Raw genomic sequence first — 19763 nt, forward strand, 5'->3', positions numbered from 1 at the left:
GGCTAGGTGACTATGTCAGCCCCCACTAGGCACTTTGAGGGTGAAACCTGGCCTGAGTGGGCTCTCCAGCATCACAGGATAGGAGGTCAACAAGATGGACAAGCCATGTAGACACCAGCTCAGGACAGCCTCCATTTCCTTGTACCTTAAATAGTTCATTCAGTCAAATGCCTGGATAAAGGAAAACTTGACTTGGGATTACACTCAATGGCTGAGAAAATGATAAATTACACAACCATGGTCATCTTGGGGTGTGCCACCCAGAGATATATCTTCTGGGCAACTAAGGGTCTCATTTAGAGGGCACCAAAGATGGGATGGTATTGTTGTCAGGAACTAAAAACTTGTCATTCTCTTCCCTGTCCCTAAATCTGCACCTTCTTCAATATTCCCCATCCCATTGACTGATACCACCACCCATTCATTACCTAGGCCAGAAATCTAAAGATAATCACTGGCCCTTCACTATTCTCTCTTCCCACTCCCACCACATCCAATCAGTGACTAAATCCTGTCCATTTGACCTCATGATCATTTTTCAAATTCATTTCCACTACTAATATTTATGTTCAGATCAGATCACCCTTGACTTGGTCTATTGCAACAGCCTCAATACTGGTCTCCCTGCCTCCGTCCAGTCTTACCTTATTTCAGTCAGCAATCAGACTGAAAGCTCTATCCCTTCCTATTCAAAGTATGGTCAGGGACCAGCAGCACCTGGGAACTAGTTAGAAGTGTAGACTCTCAGACACCACCCTAGGCCTACTACAACAGACCCTATGTTTTAACAGGATCTCAAGGTGATTTGTAAAATTCAAAATACCTAATGTAACAAACAATTCTTCATGAACTGGCTCTCATCTCCTGTTTTATCCCTCTCTCCCACATTATAGTTCAATGATACATTCAAGTCTTGAACAACATTGGGCTGTTCACTTTATTCTTTCAGCAAGTATTTATTGAATTTCTAGTTTGTGTCAGGCACTGGGGGTTAAACAGTGAGCAAAGCAGATACATATGCTTGCTTTCATGGAGCTTATATTCTTCTGGGAGGAGACAGTTAAGAAAAAAGTAAAATATATAGTAAGTCAGAGCATGTTCAGTGCCAGAGGAAGAACAAAGCAGAGTAAGGGTCATAGTGCTGTTGAGTGTGTGGAGAGGGCTATAATTTTAAATGAGGTGGTTTCATTTATAGGGAAGGCTCACCAAGAATGTGACATTTGAGGAGAGGCTTGCAGGCGAGGGAGTGAGCCAATGAATATCTGAGGGAAGAATGTGCCAATCAGAGGAAATAACAAGTATAAAGGCCTTGAAACAGGAGTGTTTCTAGAATATTCCAGCAGCAGCAAGTAGGTCAGGAGGTCTAAAGCTGAGTGAAGGAAGGGTAAAGTAGTAGGAGATGAGGTCAGACCTATGGAGATATAGGTGAAAGAGCAGATAATTATATAGGGCCCCACGGACCAACCTAAAGTGAAATCTGGAATGCCACGAAGGCAAGGGTCTGTAACAAGTTCCCAGGCAAATGAACAATTGCAAAGCTACAAAAATGAAGCTGTTCTGAAATATCACCTGACCATGAGGTAAGGACTAGATATTTTGTTCTTAGGGATATGGGTGGCCATTGGAAGGTTTTGAGCAGAGGACTGACATGATCTGAATTAAATTTTCACCCAGTTGCTATACTGAAATTAGACTGTGGGGGCGCAAGGATAGTAGGAGAACCTGTAAGTCAAGCATGTCAAACTCAAAGGCTAACACGGGCCAAATAAACAAGGTTTAAGTTTATGTGGGCCGCAAAAAACCAAAAGCTTCAATTTTCATAGAAACATAGGTTTATTTGGATAGAGTCATGCTGAATACAAAGGGCTGAAATAAATGAATAATCATTAACATAAAATAATAGAACATTTTAATAAAAATTAATATTTTTTCTTGAACATTAACTTACCAGACACTGAATAACTGCACAAATTAATAAGTGTAACGCAAATAAACCTATTTTTCTTGTTCTCCGAAAGCAAAATATTTCCTGTTGCGCACGCCAAACAAGTCAGTACAAGACTAATGACATGGCAATTGGCTGCTAAATATTCGCTGCTAGTATTAGTGGAGAGAAATGGTGCGCTTGTGTGTAAGGTGTGTAAGGGAAATGAATGCAACACGATTATAGTAATCAGTCATTAGCGAACGTGTAGTTGGCTATTAATAATGATGTATAACAGGATATTGTAAAAATTAAGTTAAGAAATTTTTATTAAAATGTTTCTTACATACCGTTATATTGGCTGGGCTTCAAAAATATTCATTGTGGGCCGCATGCAGCCCGTGGGCCATGAGTTTGACATGCTTGCTGTAAGTGATGTTTTTATTCAGAGAGGAGATGATAGAGTCTTGGGCTAGTATACTAAGAGTAGAGGCAAAAAAAGTCATTGAATTCTGAATACACACTGAAGGTATAACCAACAGGATTTGCTGATGGGATAGATGTGGAATATGAGAGAAAGGGAGAGGTCAAGGATGGCTCTAAGGCTTTTGAGTCTTACATGGAAGGCCATTTATTGGGAAAAGGAATACTAGGATACAGGATTTTGTGCTTGCTTATTGCTTTTTTGGGGGGTATTGTTGGGGGGAAGTGCTCTTTCAATTATCTACCATGTAACATACATTCTCAAAACTTAGTGGCTTAAATCAATGACTTATTATTTCTTAAAACGGTGTGGGTTGGCTAGTTTGTTCTTTGTTATGGACTGAATGTTTGTGTCCCCCAAATTTCATATATTGAAGTCTTAACTCCAGTGTGATAGTATTTGGAGATGGAGCCTTTAGGAGGTTATTAGGGTTGGATGTGCTCATGAGGGTAGGGCTTTCATGAATGGGATTAGCACTCTTACTAGTATAAGAAGAGGCTGGAGGGATTTCTAGCCCCTTCCAGTATGTGAGGACACAGCAGAAAGGTGGCCATCTGTGAACTAAGGAGTAGGCTTTCGCCTGTTCATGAATCTGCTAGTGCCTTGATCTAGTGAGGAAATACATTTCTCTTGTTTAAGCCACTCAACCCATGGTATTTCGTTATGGCAGCGCACACTGGCTAAGACATTTTTCTACTGGTTTTGCCTGGGCTCAGTGAGGATGGCTGGGATGACTGGCATGATGGGCTTCTCTATCTACATGTCCTTTCATGACAGGGGGATCTTAGGGCAGCATTCCAAGTGAGAATATACAAGTGCTTATCAAGCCTCTGATTGCATCTTTTTTGATGATGTACAATTGAACACTGCAAATTACATGGCTGAGCCATGTGAGCCTCAGAGCCCAATCAGTGCGGGAGGGGAATACATAAGGGTGTGGATACTGTGATAGTGTGATTCACTGGGAGCCAGTACTGGAACAATCTACCACAGAAGCCAAGATTAGAAGTTGGGTTTAAGAATGAGATGCCCTCTAGATATCCAAGTACAGTATTGAGTAGGCTGTGAGCTATGTGAGCCTGGAGTTCAAGGCAAAGGTCCGGACTAAGATATAATGGTTGGAGTCATCAGCACTTCCATAGATGCTATTAAAGCCATGAGATTGTTTTAAATCACCTAGGGAATGAAAGCATATAGAGAAGAGAAATCCTCAGAGTGATCCTCAGGTCATTTGGAGGTCAGGGTAATGAGAAGGAGCCAGTAAAAGCAGACTAAGAAGAAGCAGGCTATAAGTCAGGAGGAGAATTAAGAGAGAGCAGTATCCCTGAAGCCAAATAAAGAATGTTTCAAGAATGAAAGGAAACATAAGATGAGGCCTGAGAATTAAGCCATTGGATTTAGCAATGAAAAGGTTATTTGTGACCTTGATGGGAGCTGTTTGGTGAAAGCCTGATTAGAGTGGGTTAAGAGAATTAGAAGAGAGGAATTCTACACAGGGAGTATAGACAAGTGCTGTCCAATAAAAACATGTTGAGCCACATATGTAATTTCAAATGTTCTATAGTCACACTAAAAAAAGAAGTAAAGCCCTAGCCAGTTTGGCTTAGTGAATAGAGCATTGGACTACAAACCAAAGGGTCCCAGGTTCGATTCCGGTCAAGGGCATGTACCTCAGTTGCAGGCTCCTCCCTGGCCCAGGGCCCTGGTTGGGGCGCATGCAGGAGGTAACCAATTGATGTGTTTCTCGCACATCAATATTTCTGTCTTTCCCTCTCTCTTCCACTCTCCTTAAAAATCAATGGAAAAATATCCTCTGGTGAGGATTTTAAAAAAATAATAAATAAATAAATAAATAAATAATAAAGCAGGTGAAATTAATTTTAATATATCTTACATCTTATATAGCTTAATATATTCAAGATATTATCATTTCAATATGATTAATATAAAATTATTATCAGGATATTTTACATCCTTTGAAATCCAGTGTGTGTTTTACACTAATAGTTTATCTCTTTTCAAACCAGCTATATCTCAAGGGCTCAATAGCTACACATGACCAGTAGCTACCGTATTGGATAGCACAGTAACAGACAATGCTTTCAAGGAGTTTTGCTATTAAAGGGGAGCAGAGGAAAGAGGGGGTTGCAGCGGGAAGTGAGGTCAAGTATTTATTTGATTGTTTTAGAATGGGAACTATTATATATTTAGTTTATATGCTTATGGGAATAATTGAGTAGAGAAGAAGAAATGGTTGACGTAAGAGAAAGAGGAAAGTTGCTGTAGTGATACTGAGTAGGCGAGAGGGGACATGATCTGTATACAAATGGGAGGGCTGGCCTTGGCTAGGAAGCTAGGCAATTCATCCATGGTAACAGGGGTTAAGGCAGAGTACATTGGGCCCTAATGCAGATAGAAGCTTAGATGAGATCATGAGAGCTTATAAAACATTTTTGTCTGATTCCTTTTTTCTCAGTGAAATAGGAAGCAAAGTCACCATCTGAGATTGAAGTTGAGATAAAAGTATTGAACATCTGAGAAGAGAGGAGAAAATATTAAATTATGGCATGAGACAGGGAATGGACTGGGGAAGTGTAGTATGATTGCCTGGCAACATGAAAGATGCACTTGAGGTTTGTGATCATAAATTTGAAGTGAGAACAGTCATCTGTCATTTTTCTCCAGCCACATTCAACTTTGTAGGTGCAAACAAGGAGGAGGAGAAGATTGGAACTTCACCAGATCTTGATTTTTTTTTCAAGATGAGTATGATAATGAGAGGTGCAATGGAGTCAAAGGTGTATGCCAGAGATATTTAGAATGATGGGCCATGGAATTTGAAGAGGGAAGAGAGACCCATGAGGGATAGCAAAATGATGATAGAACCAATGGATTGCAGATTCTGGTGGGGTCAAACAACTGTTGGGGTCAAGGTTAGAGAGGGTAAACTGTACAGTGGGAAAGCTTGACTTATGGAAAGGTTGCAGATATTCATAATTATAAGGTCTCAGGAATGACTGTGAGAATAAGTGGCTGAGGTGTGATAGAGGACAGTATAGTTGGAGGAGAAGAGGCCAAGTAACTGAGAGGTCAGGAAGATAGAAAGTTCAACTAGGCATATATTGAAGTTATCAAGAAATATGACTGGAATACTTTTGGAGAGAGTAGTAATAAGTCAGATACTAATATCCTCAAGGAACATTGAGAGCTATGATCCACATGTTTGTAGACAAGTGTAAAAAGGGTGTGGAGGTTGTGAGGTCTTAGGGCAGTGATGGCGAACCTTTTGAGCTCAGCGTGTCAGCATTTTGAAAAACCCTAACTTTACTCTGGTGCCGTGTCACATATAGAAATTTTTTGATATTTGCAACCATAGTAAAACAAAGACATATTTTTGATATTTATTTTATATATTTAAATGCCATTTAACAAAGAAAAATCAACCAAAAAAATGAGTTCGTGTGTCATAGGTTCGCCATCACTGTCTTAGGGAGAAAGAAGCACCGTACCTGCATGGGCCAAAGGGCCAAAACCAGTGACTACTTTAGAGGGGTAGAGATGAAGCAGGCTCCTCATTGGGAGGGGTAGGCGGGGTAAGAGCAAAAGGATAAAGGGAACATTCACAGAAGTTGCTGAAATATTGGGGATTTAGCTAAAGATTTCTCTGTGACTGCATATCCTGTTTCCTTTTCCTAGAATTCCCTTTCTTCACCTTGTGCAACTAGAAATTTTTTCTTCAATTTTTAGCAGCCAGTTTCTGCATCACTACTTTCCTGAAATTGCTATAGCAAAGATTACCAGTGACAAGTATGTTACTAAGCCCAGTGGAACGTATTTGTCTTTACTATGCCTCCATAGAGAAGTATGTTCCCAATTTAATTTTTTGTGATGGTGGAAATGTTCTATCTCTGCACTGTCCAGTATGGTAGCCACTAGCCACATGTGGTTATTGAGCACTTGATATGTAGTGCGACTGAGGAATGAAATTTCTAATTTTAATTCATTTAAATGTAAATTGCCACATGTGGCTTAGTGACAACCTTTAATTTTGTCTTCAATCCTATCTTCTCATGGATTCTCTTTCTTTTGGCAACTTTTGCTATTTCCCAGGCTCTGTCTTTGGTCCTTTACTTATATTCTGTGGACCTTTCCCTGGTGATTTTATTCATACTTTAAACTGTGTTCCAGGCCACCTTCCTCTCCTGGGTGCTAGACATGGACATCCACAGCCTATTGGACATGTCTGCTTGGATATCCTATCGACATTCAGTGTCAGTATGCTCCAACCTGAACTCATCTCTCCCCTCAATAAACTCCTCTCAGTTATTGAAGTCATAGATCTGGGAGTCACCCTAGATGTCTCTACGTCATACAAATTGCCAAGTCATCTCTATCTATGAAGCAGAATCTGAACCAGTCTACAATCTTGTCCCTCTCCAGTCCATCATCCGCACTGCTGCCACAGCAGCCTAGCTAGCTGAAATATAAATTGACCTTGCACTCTCCTGTTTAAAAACCTTTTAATGGCTTCTCATTGTGTACAGAATAAAGGCCAAGTTCCGCAACATGGCAAACAAGGCTCTTCATGACCTGACCTTGCTTGTCTATCTCTCCAGATGCATCTCCTGACACATGTCCCCTCCCACTTTATGCTCCAGGAAGACAGACCTGCTTGTGATGACATGAAAGCAGTATGCTGTTTCATGCCTCCACACCTTTTCTCAGGCTGTCCCGAATGTCCTTTCCTTCCTTCAAGCTCTTACCCCAAATCCTTCTTATTTTTCAAAACTCACCTCAACTGTTATCTTCTCCAGCTACCCTTCCTTGGTATCCCAATTACTTACTGTGCTTACCTGATTGCACATCTCATTGTTCAATTGTAAGCTGCAGGGTCATTCTCAATGGCAGGGGCTATCCTTGCCTCCTTATTGTCACTGCGTAGCATGGAGTCTAGTGCCCAGTGTGCACTCAGTCAATGTTGAGTGAATGTGTAACGTGTAGAAGTGAATGAGTTGAAGGTAACAGGAAGAAGATTGGAGAACAGAATGCCACTGTGCCTAGTCTCAACTCCTTGGTGTAAGTCCTTCCTGGGTGGGATTATAGAATTAGAGAAAGGGCCCCTGAGAGGCATCTCTGGGGATAGGTCTTTGCTGCTGATGCTGCAATTGACTTCTTTCCCAGCACTCATAAAGCTTCTTTCTGGCAGAAACCAATTTTAGAAAAAGCTATTATCTAGGTTTCCCCCTACCTTTGGCACTGAAATGCTTTGATCATCCCGGGATAGAAGATGCTAGCAGAAAATGTCACATATTTTTTCTTAAAGTAGGAAAGAAAAGTTTTATGTGTTTAATTTTTCTAAAAGTGCTTAAGGTTCTATTTTCTTTTAGAAGAAAACTGTTTTTTTTTCCCACTGGGATTATCCCAAAGACCACATCCAGATATATAGAAAAAAAAGAATGATGTATGTTTGCATATAATTTGCATATATTTATATAGACTGGGTCATCTATTCCCAGTGTGTTTTCTTTTTCTTTATTTTTCAAAGAAATGGTATATTTGATCATTTTTGCTATGAAAAGAACCAATAACAGTAAAAAAGCTGTGGAGACCACAGTCAAAATCTTCCTTCCTAGAGAAGAACACCTTTACAAGATTCCCTGTCTTCTAGTCTTTTATGAGATTTTGGATACCGGTGGTGAGCATGGTAAAAATAGCAGCTACTATCTGTGTGCCAAGCTAGCTGCTGTATTTACTTTTTAATATCTTATTCTACTCAGCAGCCTAGAAAGGTAGATGTTATCTCCAGTCTACATATGGGCTAGCAGGATTAGAGGGGCAGCACAATTTGCCCAAGCTCACCCCTATAGGCAGTGACAGAGGCAAGATTTAAATACAAAGCTGTCTGACCCCAAGGCCTTTGTTTTAAACCACTAAGCCAGCTGTCGCCAACCTTTCGGGCCTCATGGACCACCAGTTGGCGACTGCTACACTAAGCTGTATTTTCCATCATCAATGTACTGTTTGGTGTTGTGTCTTTCACATTTGTCATTATTAGCCAGGGACTGAGCTTGTCAGGTTGTCAGTTGAATGGCAGTGGACAATTACACAACATTGAGGTACCAGAGTTTACTTAACTTATCTTTCCATTTGGTTTGTTTCCAGTTTCCCAATATGTTAGTGCAGATGTAAGCATCTTTGTGCAAATAAGGGCGGTTTCTTGGTTTTTTTAGGTATTCGATGGTAGCCCTAAAAGTAAGGTTGTTGAGTCAAAGAGTTATAGTTTTATGTTTCTCCAGAAAGCCTGTGCCCTTCATTCACCCATGCAGTGGTAATTTTCTGAGTGTGTACTGTGTACCAGGTGCTGAAGGTGAAGAGGTAATTCAGTAATGGCTCTTCCCTCAGGGAACTAAATCTGGTGTGGGATGCATGATGCAACACAGAACGAATGAGACCAAAGTGGGGGGTTGGGCTAAAGGCAGTGAGAGCATTGAGAAACATGACCCCTGGCAGTGTTCCTTTTACCCCATATCACAGGGCAGGGCAGAGAGGAGCACGATGAGAGAGGGTGCTGCCCAGAGGTTGAGGCCTTGTCCCAGCTTTCCCTAGGTCTGTGGCTGAGCTGCCTCCTGAATGAGGATACTTTTCCCATCTGTCCCTTTCCTGCAGCTACCACCTGGCCTACAAGGCCTGTCCTTACTCCCCAGCTCTACTAGGGGGAGCCAAGCAGAGGGTGGGGGGTAGGGACGCCTGAGGAAAATGGCTTGGGGCTTGAGGAGTGGCATGAGTAGCAGCCTCAGCACCTGTCAGTCCTCCAGGTCCCCTCTTCTCCCCTTTTACATCTACAGCAGCCAGAGTGACAATATAGTGCCCAATTCCCACCCATTTAGCAGATGAGAAAGTGAACGAAGCATAAATGCATAGCTCAATGTCTTTTCACAAACCAAGCACTATGCTAGTTGCTAGGAACACAGATATGAGTCCCACATGGTCCTCGACCCCAAGGCACTCTCATCTAGATAGACAGACAAGGAAAGAAATGGTGCAACTTGGTGATGGTGGTCTGGACAAGTGGCAATGGGCATTGAGCAGTGAGTCCCCTGGAAGTGTCTGAGAGCCCAGCGCTCTGCAACTGTGACTTTGGCTGATGTTCTGCACATCTCTCATCCAAAGTTTCTTCATCTATACAATGGAGGGATGAATTTGATACCTTCAAAGGGCCTTCAAACTCAGATGTTCTGTGAGCCTGCCTTTTGTCAGAGAGCAAGGCTGAGCTGCTCCCCGAGAAGACCCAACTTGGCTTTAGTCACCTCATCTCACTCATCTTCTGCCCTCCACCCCCACCCCACCCCATGGTGTTTTGGTATTCTGCTTCCAGCTTTCTTCCTCTCTTGGTCTACATTCACTCCTGTGACTTCAGTTACCATTATGTACTGATGACACCTATAACTGGATGTTCAGTCCCATCCTCTTTACTGAATTTGTGATTCACATACAGTCATACCTCGCTTTATTGAGCTTCACAGATATTGTGTTTTCAACATCAAGGCAAGGCCCTCAACCAGCAAAAAAATTACAATTCATTGAAGGCTCAGATAATGGTTAGCATTTTTTATAAATTAAGGTATGTACACTGTTTTTTTAAAATATATTTTTATTGATTTTAGAGAGGAAAGGAGAGGGGAAGAGATAGAAACATCATTGATGAGAGAGAATCATTGATCAGTTGCCTCCTGCACACCCCCTACTGGGGATCCAGCCTGCAACCCACTAAGTGCCCTTGACCGGAACTGAACCTGGGACTCTTCAGTCCACAGGCCGACACTCTATCCACTGAGCCAAACCAGCTAAGGCTGTACATTGCTTTTTGAAAGATATAATGCTATTGCATACTTAATAGACTACAATCTAATATAAACATAACTTTTATATGTACTGAAACAAAAAAAAAATGTGTGGCTCACTTTTCTGCAGTGGTCTGGAACCAAACCTGCAATATCTCTGAGATATGCCTGTAATAATAAAAATAATCAGCATTTTTCAAATTCCAGATTTGACACTACAATCATTACTTAAATTATCTCATCTATCCAAGAACCTTGTGAATTAGGCAGTGGTACCCCATTTTACAGATGAGTGATATTGAGGCTTGCTCAAGGCCTGGAGTTAATAAGTGACAAGAGCCAGGATATGAAAACCTGTGTCTGCCAGGATCCGGTGCCCACAGTCACCCATCACACTGTATTTTCTACAGTGTATCCAGGTATCAAGAGATATTTCCACTGTGACATTCCACAGACACTTCAGTTTCAACATGCCCAAAATTGGCCTCATGGTTTCCCTACCTTCTCTCCAATCTGCTTTTCCCTTTCTTTTCCATCACAATAAATGGCACTGTCAACCCAATGATGCCCAAACTAGAAGCCTTCCAAGCTTCCTAGATCCTTCCTCACCCTTCCTCCCAACATCCAATCTTCCACCACTTCCTAGTGATTTTCCTCCACTTTTCTCCAGCCCCACTGCTATTATGTTTGAAGGCCATCCATCCTTTTCCCTCTTCGGGTTCATGCAGCAGTCTCCTTATCAGTCTCCCAGCCTCTGCTCCAGGCCATCCCCCACATATGAGTAGGCCAGGGTGATCTTTTTCAAGTAAATGTTTGATCGAATCACTTTCCAGCTTCAAAGCTTCCACTGTTTTCTATGGCTCTGCAGCAGAGCGCTAAGCTGGCCACCTGTGGGCTGAAATCCATCTAAGAAGACATGTTTTGTTTGGTCCATTGAGCTTGCTTAAAACATTTTTAATTATTTGCCAACATTTAGAAATCAGGAAATTCCACATGAAAGTTCATATTTCTGGCTTCTCTTGAGAAAGTGAAAAAAAAAAAAAAACCTGGCAATTTTGGGCCCACATCCTTGCAGGGCAGTGATTGGCTGGAACTGAGCGGTGGTTGCCCTCTTTAGAAAGGGCTTTCCAGTTGCCAGTCTCCAGCATCCCTAATATCTCTTTGTCCCTGGCTACTCCCCTGCTCCCAGTTACCTGCCAGAGACTTGAGGCATTTGGGCTCATGACCCTGCAGCCTAGGATGGAGCCCAAAGCCCTCAGCCTGGCTCCTAAAGTCCTGCATGGCCCAGCTCTGCCAACCTCTTAAGTCTTACTTCAGTTCACTACCCCAGCACACTCTCCTCTGTGGTCCCAGCTCTTACCCATTGTTCTCTGAATTGTGTGGCTCCCCACCCACATCTGCCTTAGTGTAGGCTGCTGCTTTGGCATACCCAGGCCCCTTCTTAAATCCCATTTGCCCTTCAGGACTCTGTGCCCACTGAACCAAGAAGTAGTTCTTGTTTCCACACCTTTCCCCCAAAGCTGAGTTCTGGTCTTCCATAACACTATGTCGTGCAGACCGTGGTCACCGTACCATCATATTGGTTTATGATGGTTGACTGCCTTGTCTTCCTCCCCTGCCAGACTGTGAGTCTGAGATTGCAGGGAGCCTTTCTTTTTTATCTTCCTATCCCCAAAGCTTGGCACAAGGCTTAGAATATAATAGCTGCTAATAACCGATGGATGAAAGGATGAATCAGTATAAGACTTACTTGGGAAAATACTACTCCAGGATGTAATGTTGCCACCTACTTGCTTGTGGTAGAGGATTCCAGGTTCCTTTCATTCTGGACCACTTCCCTCCAAGTCTCCATTCAGGGTGACACAACATTCTCTAAACCATACCCCTGCCCTGCAAGCTATGGAATACATCTAAGCCTACTGAGATGGTGGTTCTTAGTGACATAGAGGGAAAAGATATCATTCTTTGTGTACCAGGAGAAGGAGTTGTCTAGCAGTTGGGATATGGCACAACCATTGGATGTGGCATATTCTTTAGTTATTTGAATAATAATAATGGTGTGATAATTATAGCATCTAACACACATTTACACATTTACATTGTAACAGATCTCATTCTAATAGCTCTCAATTTATTATGTCTTTTACTCCTCACAACAACTTTACGAAGGAGGCAGGACTGTTATCCCCATTTTAGAGAAAACTCAACTGAGATTTGGGGAGTTTAAACAACTTTTTCAGGGTCACACAGCCAGTAAGTGGTAGAATCCAGATTTAAAACCAAATCTGTCTGACATCAAAGTTTATATTCTCAACCACCATGCCATACCCAACAAATGACATTTCTCTTCTGAAACATGAGGGAGTGATTAAAATAAATGTGGAAATAAAGGAGATACACACACACACACACACACACACACACACACACACTCTCTCTCTCTCACTCTCTCTCTCTCTCTCTGAGTGGCCAGATTATTATGACCACTTGACATTTGTAGGCAAATTAGCTATAATTTCGTGCTGAAGTTGCTAGAGGGCCAGACCATTATAAATAGGGAAGCAGGTTTTTTACCACGACAGTAGAAGTGATTTTTTTTCTGAAGATATGGGTAAACAACACGATTTAACAGCCTTTGAATGTGGGATATATTTGAATGTGAGTGGCCAGATTATTATGACCACCTGACGTTTGTAGGCAAATTAGCTGTACACTGCATCTTATGGGATATGGAAGCTGAAGGCCTGTTCAAACACCTTTGCTGTCTGCAGTTACCAAGATAAAATGTCTCCAGTTCACACAGGAACACAGGATTGGACAGTCAAGCATTGAAAAAAAGTCATGTGGTCTGATGAATCTCATTTCCAGTTGCATCATGCAGATGGCAGAGTGAGAATTTGGCAGAAACAGCATGAAAGCATGCACCCCACATGCATGAGTACAACCCTTCAAGCTGGTGGGGGCAGTGTTATGGTTTGGGGCATGTTTTCCTGGCATGATTTGGGCCCTTTAATTTGTGTGGAACAACGTCTGAATAGCACAACATACCTAAGTATCGTTGCTGATCAGGTTCATCCTATCATGTTGATGGCGCATCCCAATGGAGATTGCTTCTTCCAACAAGACAATGCTCCATGCCACGGTGCTCGTATTGTGCAGGAGTGGTTTCAAGAACATGAGGGAGACTTTACCTTGCTTAGGTGGCCCCCACAATCACCAGATCTCAATCCAATTGAGCATTTGTGGAATGCAGTCAAAAGAGCCATCAGGCAGCTGGTTCCACAACCATCAAATCTCACAGAACTGGGCAGTGCTATTCATCACGTATGGTGTCAGATTCCTCGCATCACCTTTCAACATCTGGTGGAGTCAATGCCAAGGAGAATCGCCACAGTATTGAAGGCAAAAGGTGGCCCAACGAAGTATTGCTATGGTGGTCATAATAATCTAGCGAGCCACTCATATTAATATATATCCCACATTCAAGGGCTGTTAAATCGTGTTATTTACCCATATCCTTAGAAAAAAATCACTTCCACTGTCGTGGTAAACAACCTGCTTCCCTATTTATAATGGTCTGGCCCTCTAGCAACTTCAGCGTGAAATTATAGCTAATTTGCCTACAAACATCAGGTGGTCATAATAATCTGGCCACTCAGTGTGTGTGTGTGTGTGTGTGTGTGTGTGTGTGTGTGTGTGTGTGTGTGTGTAACAATTAGTAATTTAAAAAGAAAGAAAAGAAAAGGAACCTCTAAAGCACAGAGAAAAGAACCAAGGAGACACCCCCTCAGGTTAGCAGTAGCTGCATTTGGGTAACTGAGTGCTGAGGATGTTTTTCTTCTTTTCCTCCAAATGCTTCTTCTTTTAACATTTTCTAAATTTCCTTTAATGAGCTCGTATTACTTTTAAAAATTAAATGTAATGATGTCTTATTTAACTCAATATATTCAAAATATTATTTCAACATGTATTCAATATAAAAATTAAGATATTTTACATTTTTCATATGCAAAATCTGTGTATTTTGCACTTATAGCATATTTCAATTCTAGTTACATTTTTATTTTATTTTATTACTTTTACAATAAATAAAAGCCCTCTCTTTGTAATGGCCCCAGCATTACATGGCAGAACAGAGGTTGGGAGGGGGCTGATTGGAGTACCCAGATAGCAGGGCTGTCTCTTAGGTAGCTGTCACCGAGGAGTGAAAGGAGGTAATCGGCAGGCAGCAGCTGTGGTCTCAGCACCTGCACCTCATGGGGCAAAGGAGGAGAAGTGGGTCACCAACCTGGCTATCTCATCATCTCCCCTTTTCTTCCAGGTGCTTACACCCCAGAGCCCCTCAGCAGTTTCCGGTGGGCCCTTCTCTCAACTGGCCTCATGTTCTTTTATCACTTCAGCATCTTACAGATCTTGGGCCTGGTAAGTTCGGTTCTATCCCCTTCTATCCCCTCTGTTTGGAGTTCTCCATAAATCTTGATAATCCTGGTTGGCGCTGGTGTATCATTTTGTTTTAAAAATACAAGATGCCAAAGGCCAAGATGTCAGATTGTTGTGTCTGGGTTACTGATTTATGATCTATAACCTTGGCTTCTCTAAAGAGTTTTCTGAATCCTTTAGTATTGGCTGTTTCTTTCATACATCCGGAGGCAAGGATGCCGCCTTTTACTCCTGGCCACTTGGGTTGGAAACAGTGAGCTGCAATTGGAAAGTAGTTTGCTGTGGATCCCATGGGGAGGAGGACCCTAACCCTCACTTGGGGCCTGGGTAGGCTTTTGAGCCTATTCCCAGACCTTGAGATATGTGGTCAGCGGAAGTGCAATGTTGGGGGACCCCTGTGGCATTCTGGGCTGTTCAAACCTGTCTGGAGTGTGGATGATAGCTAGACTCAGTAGTTGAGTTACCCAGAGCTCATGATTGCTGACTGCATGGTTGTCTGTTGATGGCAAAGTGAATGTAAGGAGCTCAGGGCTGGGGCTGGGGGTCAGGAGACCCAAGTTCAAGTCCTAGCTCTGCCACTGCTCTGGGTAAGTCACTTCATTCTCAAGGGTGGAGAGGTCTCCACCCCTCTGTGACATGGTACAAAACCCCAGCCTCCCCAACAGGTGGTGAGGACTTCTCTTTAATGTGAATGGGCTTGAAGGGCTTTGGAAGGAAGGTGCTGTGGTGTCCTTGGGGCAGGAGTGGCATGTCTGGTTTTGTGTGTGAGCGGCAGTAATGTAGCATTTTCCTTGTGGAGCCTTTTGGGACCTGGCAGGTTTAGGGCATGTAACCGATGTCACCAGTGCCTTTGTAGAAGCAGTTACCTTCTCTTCCCCACCCTGGCATTTTATTCTGCTCTGGTTTACTTTGGAGTGTGGTTTGAACTCCTGGCTGAAGGTGTGAATGCTTCATGCACAATAGGAATAAAGTAATATGACTTCACACCCTTATTCATACTGCTCTCTACTGAGTCTCCTTGATTCCAGAGAAGTCAGTGTCCTCATGTCACCATACTCAGTCCCACTTCCGGGCCTGGCTTAGGCCATGCCTCCTACAAGGAAGGCTCTGCTTACTCCATTTCTTGCCATGACACCCGTCCATCCTTCATGAGTCCATTCAGGCGCCACTTCCTTCATGAAATCATCCCTGAAGACTTGGCCCCCATTTTGTACACTCTGCAGATCTCCTGGTGGGGAACACCCGGTGAGCTCCGTCCGGTCTGAGGTCAAATATGGCAAATTGATCACCCCAACTTGATTGGTTGCCAGTTATGTGGAGGCAGGGACCATGCCACTGACTGTTCTTTTCTCCCATAACACGTCTCCAGGAACTAGGCACATAGTGGATGCTTAGGAATAGCAACGGGCCCTACACTCAACCTAGAAGGCAAGGTGGAGCAAAACCAAACAGCTTTTCCACTGGATGGCCTTCCCCGTCACCTCCTGTGGGCTCTAGCCTTGACCCACTCCTAAAACCTAGGGGAGAAAAATCCCGTTTATGAACAGGTGGGGATTTGTCAATCCCTACTTGTCTAGTCCCCCTTTAGGTAGAGATGGCTGAACTGGCAGAAGCCAGAGAAAGCCTAAGGATGGTAAACGCTCACTCTACCTCCCTTGTCCCTGCAGGTCACCGAAGTGAATTTGAACAACATGCTGTGTCCGGCCATCTCAGACCCATTCTACGGCCCCTGGTATCGCATCTGGGCCTCGGGACACCAGACTCTCATGACCATGACCCACGGGAAGCTGGTCATCCTGTTCTCATACATGGTTGGGCCCTTGTGTAAATATCTGCTGGATTTGCTCCGGCTTCCAGCCAAAAAAATAGACTGAAGGTGCTTTTTTTTTTCTCCCTGAGGAAACAAGTCCTGACTTGACTTGGAGAACACCCAGTTCTTAATGAAATCATGGGAGAGGGCAGTAGGATATTTGGTGTATTTCCTTTTTCCTCCTCTCTGTCCCTTTCTTCCACCACTCTTCCTTCCCCAGCTCTTCCTCCCAGGATGTCACCTGGAACCTGAGGTATAGTGCTGACGGCTGGATTTGTCCTCCTCCCCTTTGCTCTTTCTCCCTGCTCCTAGTGGCCTTATATGGAGAGACGGTAGTCAGTAGCTTTCACTGCTTGTTGGTGCTTTAACAACAGCTGGTTGAGGATAAAGGGAACAACAAGCAGTAGTACTTTTGGCATCGCAGTGATGAGATTGGTTGCAATTCATTTCTCCACTGCCAGGGACCTACAGATTTATGCTGGGGTCCCCTTTTGTCTAGCATAGCCCCCACCATAAGGGGACTGAGGCCTTGTTTCTATACCAGCGGCAAGCCAAGAGCCAAGGGACTTCCCAGCTCATGGCCAAAATAGAACTGGCCAGATTCTTCCCATTGGTGTCCCATGACTCAAAGCAAGCAGCCAACCAGCCACATTCTCCAGGAGGCTGTCTGCAATGGGAGGTGGGGCACTACCCAGCCCAAAGGTTTGATTCCATTGAGGAGGATAGAGAGCTGTTGCAGTGGCAAATCCGAAGTGAACAAGGTTAAAATGTCCACAACTAATACTAAACAGGACCCTGGGTACATTCTGCCAGTGGAGCTGAGAACTGACCCATATTCCAATCAGAAGTGAGCATAGAAATTAATCAGCAGAAGTGGTAACTTGAGAAAATAGTGATTTGAATCATATGCTCCAGTTTAGTTTAGTATTGATAATAGATTCCTCTTTAATATTGAGTGCCCCTTAAATTTTTTTTTCTCTCTTTTCAAAGGCAGCTTCAGGGAAGGATGAGCTAGAGTTGTTGTTGTTTTTTTGTAGGGGTTTTTGTGTGTGTGTTTTGTTTTTGTTTATTTGCTTGCTCATTTGTTTTAGGGTGTTTGAGTTTGGAGAATCCTTGCATCAGGGCCTATCTCTAGAGGGGCTCTTGTCAATATATTTTGTGGTCTTACAGGATATGTCAGCATCCAGGTTTGGGGAAGATACAGATCCTGCTGGTATTGTTTCCCTAGGTCCAGATGTTGTCACTGTAGCCAGACTCAGTGCTGAATTGTTTAGCTTGGGAGTCATCACATGCTCCCCACCCCAAAGCCCATGTCTAGTTTGAAAGGGAGGTATCAAGGAATCAAGTCCCCAGGGGTGGAGATTCACGTGCTCCAAATGAAGACCTTTCGTTGAAAGACTTGAGCTCAGTCATGCGTGGATCTCAAAAAGGGAGGCAGTAGCTTGGCTTTTGCTGATTGCTTGTTAGCTCATACTAAGAACAGATTTGCTTAAGAACAGAAAAGAACCCTGGCTGGTGTGGCTCAGTTGGTTGAGCTTTGTCCCATGCACCTAGAGGTTTGATTCCTGTTCAGGGCATATGCCCAGTTTGCAGGCTTGATCCCCAGTAGGGGGCGTACAGGAGGCAGCTGATCGATGTTTCTCTCTTTCCCACCCTTCCTCTCTCTCTCAAAAAATAAATTTTAAAAACATTAAAAAAAACCAAAACACAGAAAAGATGGTTTAATGACTTCCTCTGGTGAGCCTCCCCTCCCATCTCCCCCTCTAGGCAACCCATTTGCTCTGGGCCTGTTCCAAAAATTCAGGTGTTCCTGTATTAGATGTAGATTGAGCTTCGGTGACTCAGTGATCATGATTTTCGCAAATGGACCTACAGGAGGCAGTAGAATGTAGGAGAGTCTCTGAGTAAGGTAAGGCCCAGGGAAGCAATCATGGACCACCCTTTCACAGAGGCCTGCTGGCACTGAGGTGATCAGTCTCCAGGGGTTGGGGGAACAGGAGGCAGAAAACTGGGTACTCTCAGTTCCCACGAGCTCCTCATGACATGCAATCTTCATTTTCTGCTGTCTTTGCGGGCTTGGCCAAGTTTTTCTTAGTGTTTCTCACCCTAGGGTTGCCTTCCAGAAGAGGCACCTTTTGATTGGCTTGATTTTCCTTGCCCACCATCAAACTGCTGTGTGTAGACCGGGCTGATGAGGAAATGTGCAAGGCCTCAGTGCCCCTCGGCCTCTTCACAAAAGAAAAAGTTGGAAGGAGGTCATGGATGGAGCCCTTGAGGGCCTGTCCTGTCCCCTACCAGTACATGGAATCTTTGTAGGCAGATGATGTACCTCAGCTGACCACAGTGGCGTAAGTGACTCTGAATGAGCTCTCTTTCTCTCTGTCTGTGTGGCATGGCACAGGTTGCCAGTCAGCCTGAGCTTTCCTTGCATTGGCATGCTTCTAAAAGCTGGCCTTTGCCCTGGCTACAGCTCACTGTCCCGATCTAGCTGGCATTTTCTGCTGCTTGGAAGAAGAGAGTGAAAGCCATGTGCCTGCTCCGGCCAGGCCAGAGACAGATACACCTGTCAGGGGAAGGAGGAAGTGAAGGGGAGATGCAGGGTTTCTGGGGGCCAGGTTGGCTCAGAAACATGTAGGTAGAAGGAACAGAGAATGAGCCTAGTCCAGAGGTTCCACAGGGAGCCAGGGATTGTGTTTGAGGCGTTAGGGGGCAGCATGCACCTGAATTGGTCTGTACCTCACTCTTAAAGGTAACCTGACCAGAACCACAGCAGCCTGCCTAGAGGGTGGCGCCCTTCCCCGTGGGCCCAGGCTGCCTAGCTCCTCCCCAGAGCTTTCCTCTCAGTGCCAAGGAGGTTTCCCAACCACCCTAGCCAAGTTTCCATATGTCATTAGCCAGTGTGTGAGAGCTTGGTGTGTGTCTGAGAGAGTGTCTATAGAAGTGGACAGTTTCTTTTAAAACAGCCCTAAGAGGAGAAGTGAGTGTTCCCTCAAGCCCCTGGGTAGCCTTGGCCAAGAATCTGGGCCAATGAAAACAGTCTGGTCAGCTGCTCAACTTGTGGCATCAGCTCATAATAGCAGAAATATGGACCGTCTGCTTGTGGTCTCAGAATTTGGTTTTGTACACCAAAGATGATCTGGCCCATCTTCTTCCCAGTGATGCATACCTCTGTGCGCTTGTGAGAAAAGTACAGACTCAGTTTCCCCAAGTCAATATTCTCTCTTTATCCTTGAACTTCCCAGAATTCACAGAAGCTGCTTGCAG

At 43.7% G+C, this 19763-nt stretch overlaps 1 protein-coding gene across 1 annotated transcript in view; it reads left to right on the forward strand.

The window, feature by feature from the left end:
- TMEM164 (transmembrane protein 164) overlaps positions 1 to 18168 on the forward strand; it is a 214079-nt gene extending 195911 nt beyond the window's left edge. The window contains exons 6-7 of the mRNA XM_081115373.1: positions 14571 to 14671; positions 16357 to 18168. Of these exons, the coding sequence (XP_080971499.1) occupies positions 14571 to 14671; positions 16357 to 16563 (308 nt within the window). The 3' untranslated portion in view covers positions 16564 to 18168. The remainder of the gene's footprint in view (positions 1 to 14570; positions 14672 to 16356) is intronic.
- Positions 18169 to 19763: the final 1595 nt, after the last annotated feature.

The sequence above is a fragment of the Myotis nattereri genome (assembly GCF_964212035.1).
Source record: "Myotis nattereri genome assembly, chromosome: X".
Lineage (NCBI taxonomy): Eukaryota > Metazoa > Chordata > Mammalia > Chiroptera > Vespertilionidae > Myotis > Myotis nattereri.